The 7,524-nt window shown below is 41.5% G+C and overlaps 1 protein-coding gene across 1 annotated transcript in view; it reads right to left on the bottom strand.

Moving 5' to 3' along the window:
• Positions 1–597: 597 nt before the first annotated feature.
• Positions 598–7,524, bottom strand: part of cunh10orf88 (chromosome unknown C10orf88 homolog) — an 8,139-nt gene continuing 1,212 nt past the window's right edge. Inside the window, exons 3-9 of the mRNA XM_035665011.1 lie at positions 7,281–7,478; positions 6,571–6,640; positions 6,234–6,425; positions 5,794–5,922; positions 5,104–5,224; positions 4,515–4,728; positions 598–1,817 (exon numbers count right to left, since the gene is read on the bottom strand). Coding sequence (XP_035520904.1) covers positions 1,595–1,817; positions 4,515–4,728; positions 5,104–5,224; positions 5,794–5,922; positions 6,234–6,425; positions 6,571–6,640; positions 7,281–7,478 — 1,147 coding nt within the window. The 3' untranslated portion in view covers positions 598–1,594. The remainder of the gene's footprint in view (positions 1,818–4,514; positions 4,729–5,103; positions 5,225–5,793; positions 5,923–6,233; positions 6,426–6,570; positions 6,641–7,280; positions 7,479–7,524) is intronic.

Below are 7,524 nucleotides of genomic sequence, written 5' to 3' on the forward strand. Positions count from 1 at the left end.
GTTCATTTGTGACCAATTTATGAGTCAGCATTACTGGAAAGCCTGGCAGGAAAAATCGGCTAAGTTGATTTTACCTTCCGCGAAACTCTTGGACAATATTTTCCTCAAACTGCCATTGTCGTCCACACGAAATATCCATAAATCAGCATTATCAGCTCTTAAAAGTATTTCTGACTCATATGTTATGACTCTGGTCAGAAAATGCAGAGCTGGAGCCAAACATACCAAACTGAACGCCCAAATGTTCTGCTCGTTACGGTTGCCATAGTTAAAGGATTTGTCTCACTGTTATTTATTTATTTTTATTCATTCATGTCCCTTGTCCTCTTACGGTCTTTGTGATCTACAGCTTTCTAATTTAGTAAATCAAGGCACTGAGCTCTTGTAAAGTTAGTGAATTGTTTTCTCTCTCTATTCAGGATTTTTTGTATCCTGTTGCACATGCACTTCTCTGTTTTAGTTATTGAGGTTCCCATCCACTCAAATTGTATGTGCTTGTTCCTAAAGTTGGATGTTTGAGCTTCACTGTGCAGAGTGAAGTATTTGCTAAGTTTGACACTAGAAGGATGTTTTGTGAAATTACAAAAAGGACATTCATCTGTATAAATATATTTTTATTGCTATGTATTTCAGTAGTTATTAAAACCATCAACATCACAGTCCTTTTAATAGTTTACACTGGCAGATTTATGTTACAGAAATGTACATTATTTAAAACATAACAGTGCCATATTAAAACACTTTTTAATCAGTTACACCTTCTATATATACTCCTGTAACAGGAGTATATGTATTCATTATCAGATTTTCCACACGTCAAACATAACAGTTAAGGCCTGACTGACCGAAAACACTTAATAGCAGATCAGTGAAGTTACAGTACATAGTGTGCAGAAGAATAACTGTTGGTCAGGATGACTGGAGGATCATGTGGATCATGAAACCTGGGAGGACCTTGGAGTGTTTAAATGCACATTTTAATGTGAATATATGAGTGTTCTGCTGGTGTTGCATGTAAATTATTATCATGTTAAAATCTGCCAATAATAAGATCACTGCAGTAATTTAAAGCTTGTTCTTTGTTTTTTCTGCGTCAGGGCTGTGACTGAGGGCTCTCTGGAGTCTATGCTCAGTTTTACTTCATTTTGGTTTCCAAAACCCTTAGTGATGTATTTCTAGCTAATTTTTCATAGCCCAGAATGCACTCAGGCACAGGACATAATTTTTTGGGATAGGGGATTTCTGCAGTTACACATTTTTGTTTCTTTATGCCAAACTTGCATCGTGTTCACAACCTGATGTCACAATCCTACTGTGGCTAATAAAAAGAGTAAAGAGATAAAAGATAAACGAACCGTTACAGAGGCTGCATCTTTGACAGCTGGACTTTATACTTTATATGGACAACTTTATATTTTATCAAATTGTTGTAATTATAGTTTTAATTTCTCATTTCAGCCTTTTTTTCTGCTGTTGTCTCTGTTGTTGTCTGCGTCCTACTGCACCCCCCTTCGCCGACACTAAGGTCAGTTTGAGGAGGACCAGGGGCAGAAAGGCTTCCAGGTTACATGTTAGTCTTTTAGTGGTTCTGAACTCAGTGGATAGCTGGTGTCAGAGCAGTCTGCTCCAATGGTCCGGTGGATGCTGCTTCTCCCTCTGAACTGCTCACGGCTCCCTGGTTGAGGGTGAGCTGCGGCAGGGCGCTCAGCAGGGCCCTCTCCAGCTTCTGCTCAAGAGCGTCGAGTCGACGGTCCACGTGCTCCTTCAGCCTCCTCTCCATCTCTTCCAGACGACGCTCCATGGCTGAGTCCAATTCCCTGCAGAGTAGAAGGAAAATGTGGCAACATTTGGTTAAAGCAAAGTGCCTGCAGAGTAAAAGTTTTATTCCAAAATGAGAAATGCACTCTTTGATATCACTGAAACCTTCACTATTATGGAATGGAATGAAAACTGCATTAAAGTGTGAACACTGGTTGCGACTCATGTTAAATGCACTGTAATAATGTACTGTACATATTATATGATATATTGTATTATGCACTAAAATGAGGAAAGAGAGGAGTATTGAGTGTGGAGGAATGAAAAGAGCAGGGTAGACAGAGAGAGTTGTGACTGATTCATGAACAAACATGAAGCCACATCAGAGACAAAACCTCAAATATAAACACAGACACTAACTAAACCACCCACACAGTCAATGCTGACCATCATCTTCCCTTAACCTCAAGATCCTGCTGCGTCCCTCTTACTCAGGCACATTTCCTTCTATATGAAACTCTCAGACAGCTGAATTTGAGTTTTTTTCATCCTAACCACCTGAAAGGAAATGTTCAGAACCAAGATGCTTTACAAAGCACCTCCTCTTTCTAAATTTTTTCCACCTTTACAAACATTTTGAATCTTTCTGCATGTCTTTGCATTTTCTCTGCATTACATTTTACTTTTTAGGTCTTTCTCGAGCCAATCCTGACACTCCAGCTCCAGTAATTGTGGTTCTCTTAAAACCAGAGGAAATCTAGACTGCTGCTACTCAGTCTGTCATATTGTACGTTCATCTCTGATCTTTGTTGCCTGTCTGCTCAACAATATTCGTTTTATTAAAGTGGAAATCATCTCTGTTATAAAACAAAACTGCTGATGCAATCAACCTTCAGGATTTGGTAAATGTCAGAATCTGGTGAGAAATCCATTGTAGAAGTTAGCACAGAGGCCAATTTCTGCACCTGTAGTAGCAGGAAGTAGACCAGAATGCAATGCAGCAGTCTCAATTTCCCACAATGCAATGCAACTGCAAGACAAGATAGAGTTTTAAACGAACAGACTGCAAATGACACCTGTTTCTTTCACCTTCATTATCGTTTCCCTCCACCTACAGGTCAGCTGCACAACTGAAAGCAACAACTTCCAGCTTTTGTTAAAAGCAGTCTGGGATATATAGGAAGTAACAAGCTTTGCAAGAAGATCAAATAGTCAGGTTCAAGGACAGACAGACAGACAGACAGACAGACAGACAGACCGACCGTTACATACTTTTCTTTAAACAAACTACAATTACGTAATTGTTCATCAGTCAGAGTAGATATGACCAAAATTTAATTTTAAAAAAAAATGTAATGTAATAAAGTAATATAATATTTTAGACTAACTAGACTGATATGTTGTGGTAAAGACGTACCAATGAGCTGCCGTCCTCTCCTCGATGTGGGGTCAGACTCAGCTGACATTCTCTCTGAACCCACATGTGCTGCTCTGCTCTGACAAAGAACCTCATTTATCAAACTGTGGTTTGTAGCACCAGCTCATAAAGACATTCTTCAACTGTAGAGTGAAATTAATGTCAGCTGTAAATTAAGTTAACTGATACTGAGCCTTTGCATCAGTGTTAGCTGAACAATTAAATTTTTTAATGAGGTCTGGTGCTGTTTGTTGACATTTTAATGATTCACACACACAGCGATGCTGATAAATGAACACTATTGTGTCCGTATCAGCCTCCTCCCTGCACTGTTAGCAGCCACTGCCCAGACAGCTGTTCACTAACCAGAATTGTTACCAGACCGCTTTTTGAAAAAATAACTTTATTACCATGTAGTGTGACGAACAACATGGAATTTTACCCCAACACACGTCATTATATGTGTTGCCAGGCTGCTTGGAGATCAGTGAAAACTTCTCCCATGAAACAAAGGGAAATGTTTGGGCGTCAACTGACTTTTGGCAGCAACAACGTGACTTTAGTCAACCAAAAGAACTGGCCCATTAAATAAACGAGTCTCTGTTTCACCCACACGCTCAGCTCCTTAACAATGTGTCTGTGCGACAATGGTGGGGCAGCAAAAACTCACACAGTGATCTAAAATGCTAAGTGTTTCTGCAGTGCAGTGCAGTTTGCATGGACTCAACATATCAGGTTTAATCCCTGTACGTGGAATGGCTGCGATGCCTGATTAAACCATTTACAGGAACCTTTGTATACAACAGGTGTTTAGTTTTGGCCTGTGGCCCACCATTAATTTCTAGTTTCGGCCATTCAAGGGAAAAACTTTGGGCACCCTTTCCCTAAACAAATGATTATTAAAGGATAATACTGTCTCTAGTTGTAGCACTACTGTTACTATTACTATCAAATAGTAGTGCTAGTATAGTATAGTAGTAATAATACTAATAGCATCTTTCATGTTTCGTAGATTTAGTTAGCTGAGTCTGTTGCAGTAATATCTTTCTGACACAAGGTGGAGCTACTTTATGTGATCACAGATCCACAATATGGAGTGATGGGTTTATTCGATAAACAGATATAAAAGCAGTCCCGGTGACTTCATTGACTAATTATAACAGAAAAATCCTCAAAATTGTAATTATATTGTTGTAATTTCTCTGAGGAGAAACAGCACGTTGCACTGAATTGTACTGACACATGCAAACGTTCCATAAACAGCACAAACACTTCCCCTAAAAAGAAGAATATTGTCGAGACACAGTCTAACGGGATGGACTCACTGAACTCCACTCACCATGTGCCATTTCTCATCTTCTCCTCCTTCTCTGCCACCGCTGCAGCATCATCCAGTCTCAGCTTCGTCACCTGACCGCAGACGCTCTGGAGCATGGGCAGAAACTCAGGTCCGGAAGAGCTTAGCGCCCGCTCATGTCCCTGCCCTTTCAGGAAGTGTGACATCATCTCTGCTAGCTGTGCGTGGCTCACTGGGCCTCTGCTCTCACTGCTCACTAGAGACAGACCACATCGCAAACTGGTCAGCTGCTAAGATTTGTGAATTTCAAAACTAAAAACAAATGGTTGGGTACATTTTTAATTACATTGTGGTCAAACAGCCTTTGTAAGGCAGACAGGTAGATGACGGCGGTTGGACAGTCTGCTGGGGGCAGAGACATTTGTATGCCTCTCAAAACTCTTTTTCAGGCCTTCGCTGCATCTTTCAGTCTATAAGTCTATAAGCAGTAATTTAAGAGTAAACTTGAAGCACTTTCCTGGTACCTAAAACAAAAATTTGGACCTATAATCAAATTAAAGAAGATTCCTAACACTGAAAACCTAACAGTTAAAATTAAGCATTTTCCGAACTTTCAAGACATTGTCCTTACTTATATTCTTAGTAGTGACACCAGAACCCGGCGGGTCTGGGGAGGAGGAGTTTGAGCCGTCTGATGGGGCTCCGTTCTGAGCCGGAGCTTCATCTGCAGGTCTGATGGAGCTGACTGGAGGCTGGTGACACAGAAACAAGACTCTCTGAAACTATCTGACATCTCTACAGTATGTGTAAACATTTTCTGAACCCCCGCAGTGGACATGCTAAAAAAAAAGGATTCATGTTTGCACTTTGACACAAGTTTGGCTGGAGATTTGAGCTGCTGTCAGTGAGGTAAAGGTCAATTATGGAGTAATCTGTTGTTGTTGTGCTATAATTAATCGTACTGCCCTATGAGGAGCAACAGGCAGAGCACTAGATGCTGAACTTTTGCAGCTGGACTATAATGTACTTTTAGCTTCTTCTCCTGTGCTGATTAACTTATTTATTGGTTGTCTGAATAGTTTCCCTCTGATAAGCTGCTCAGTTCTATACTCTAATCAACATCAAGTGTTGCTTCAAAGGTCTTGTCTTCTTCACAAACCAAAGACATTCAGTTTACTCATCAAGGACTAAAGAGACCAGAAAGTATTCCTATTCATTAATTGAGTAACCATTGCAGCTCTGATGTTAGGATGCAACTCCTGATGTTTTAGCAGTAACTAAGGCATCATCATTCTGTGGGGTGAGAGATTAAGGTTGATACCCTGGAGTCTGCAGACAGGGGCTGGTTGCTGACAGCTGCTGGGGAGATGTTGGCTCCTTGAGTCATGGCAGAGAAAACCCCACCGCCCATCAGCAGAGGCAGGAAGCCGCCCAGGGAGCTGGTCTGGTTCTGGAGAGAAACACATACAGAGGGATGATGATTATTTTGTGCAGATATAATTTCTCTTCTAAAGACATTCAAACAACATTTCAAGATAAATAAAAATGTAATTAATATAAAATTCAAATGCAGAAGACAAACACTAAGAAAACCGGTTTGTTTTGTTATAAGTGTTACTGTTCAGCCGGGAGCCACACCTCCAATGTCAGAGGGACAGCAAGACATAGCAAGAGCAAGAGTGAAGTCGAGTAGTAGTTAATGAGCTTCCTTAAATGAGGTTGTTTAATGTAACAAGTAAGTCGCTGCTCCTTTTCTCCCACCTTCTGCTGGAAGTGAACCATGTCCATGAGGTTCTGGGCTCCTGGCGAGAGGCTCGTTCCCATCTCCTCAACCAGACACTGCACTTGTTGCATGTCGATGCCAGGGCCGCGGGCCATGCAGGGCTGTGTCTGCTGAAGGCCCACGATGACACGACACACCAACACGCTGCTTCTGCCGGCGAGGGAGAGCAGCTGGGAGAGGGACGAGAGACAGAAGAGACAGAACCAGATTATTAAAGTAAACTCAACAGTCATATCAAGAGTCTGAGCTCATCACACTGATATCACAGCTAGTCCTCTTTGTGTCTGGACTGACTTCTCTTTAAACGCAACTCACCTTCACTTCACAGGCTGAGGATGGATGCTCAAGGATCAGCTGTTTCTTGTAGAAAGGCCCTCTGTCTGAACTGTGAGGGAGAAAGGAAACACTGCTTCAACATCCAATCAAACACTCTGATTAATCCATCAGAAATGAATAATAAATGCATCAATGTGAACTCCATTTATGTCATGACAAATAGCCTATGTTTAACACTGGACAAACTGAGAGTGATGGGACATGTAAGACAGGACAAGGAGACAGTGGGGATGACACTGACAAAATTCAAACTCAGGATGTTGCCAGACTGAATCCCTGGATTCAATGATGAAACTAACACTGCTGTGTTTTAACTTTTCTTTAATATACGCTTGAAGTTCTCTAAAAAGTCCTGTCCGGTTTTCTGCCATGAATTATTTGAATTGTTCAACCATTGCACGTCAATGAAACAATCCAGCTTTAACTACAGTACCAAATCTCACATGATGAGACCGTCACTGATTATTTTTATTGCCTCCCACGTGGAATGAGAATCAGATGTGAAACCAATTTAGTAACTTCTGCTCTGTTATTTTGTGATGAAAAACCACAGACCCTATACCTAACAGAGGCCTCAACGTCTGAACTAACTACGCAACTGTGATAACTGCGACAATCTTATTTCCTGTAAATTCAAATAACATGTAAAACATGTAAGTGATGATACCTCTGTGTTGTGTACTGTATACCTGTCTGACTGGACGCGGCTGTTTCTCTCCCCGCGTACTGTCCCGCTGTATTCTCCCATCTGGTTGTACACCTCCATGGTTCGAGCCTCGCTGATGAGCAGCAGGCGGCTGATGGCAGTAGGGGAGCAGGGACTGCAGTGGAGCGTCAGGACACAGGGAGAGCCTTCCTCTGTCTGCTCCAACAGCACTGGGCCACCGCTGCGAAGGAAAGATTAATGGATCACGGCACCATTCACCCATAAAT

Source organism: Morone saxatilis, unplaced genomic scaffold (genome assembly GCF_004916995.1).
Source record: "Morone saxatilis isolate NCDOM2014 unplaced genomic scaffold, NCSU_SB_2.0 Contig1, whole genome shotgun sequence".
Taxonomy (NCBI): Eukaryota; Metazoa; Chordata; class Actinopteri; family Moronidae; genus Morone; species Morone saxatilis.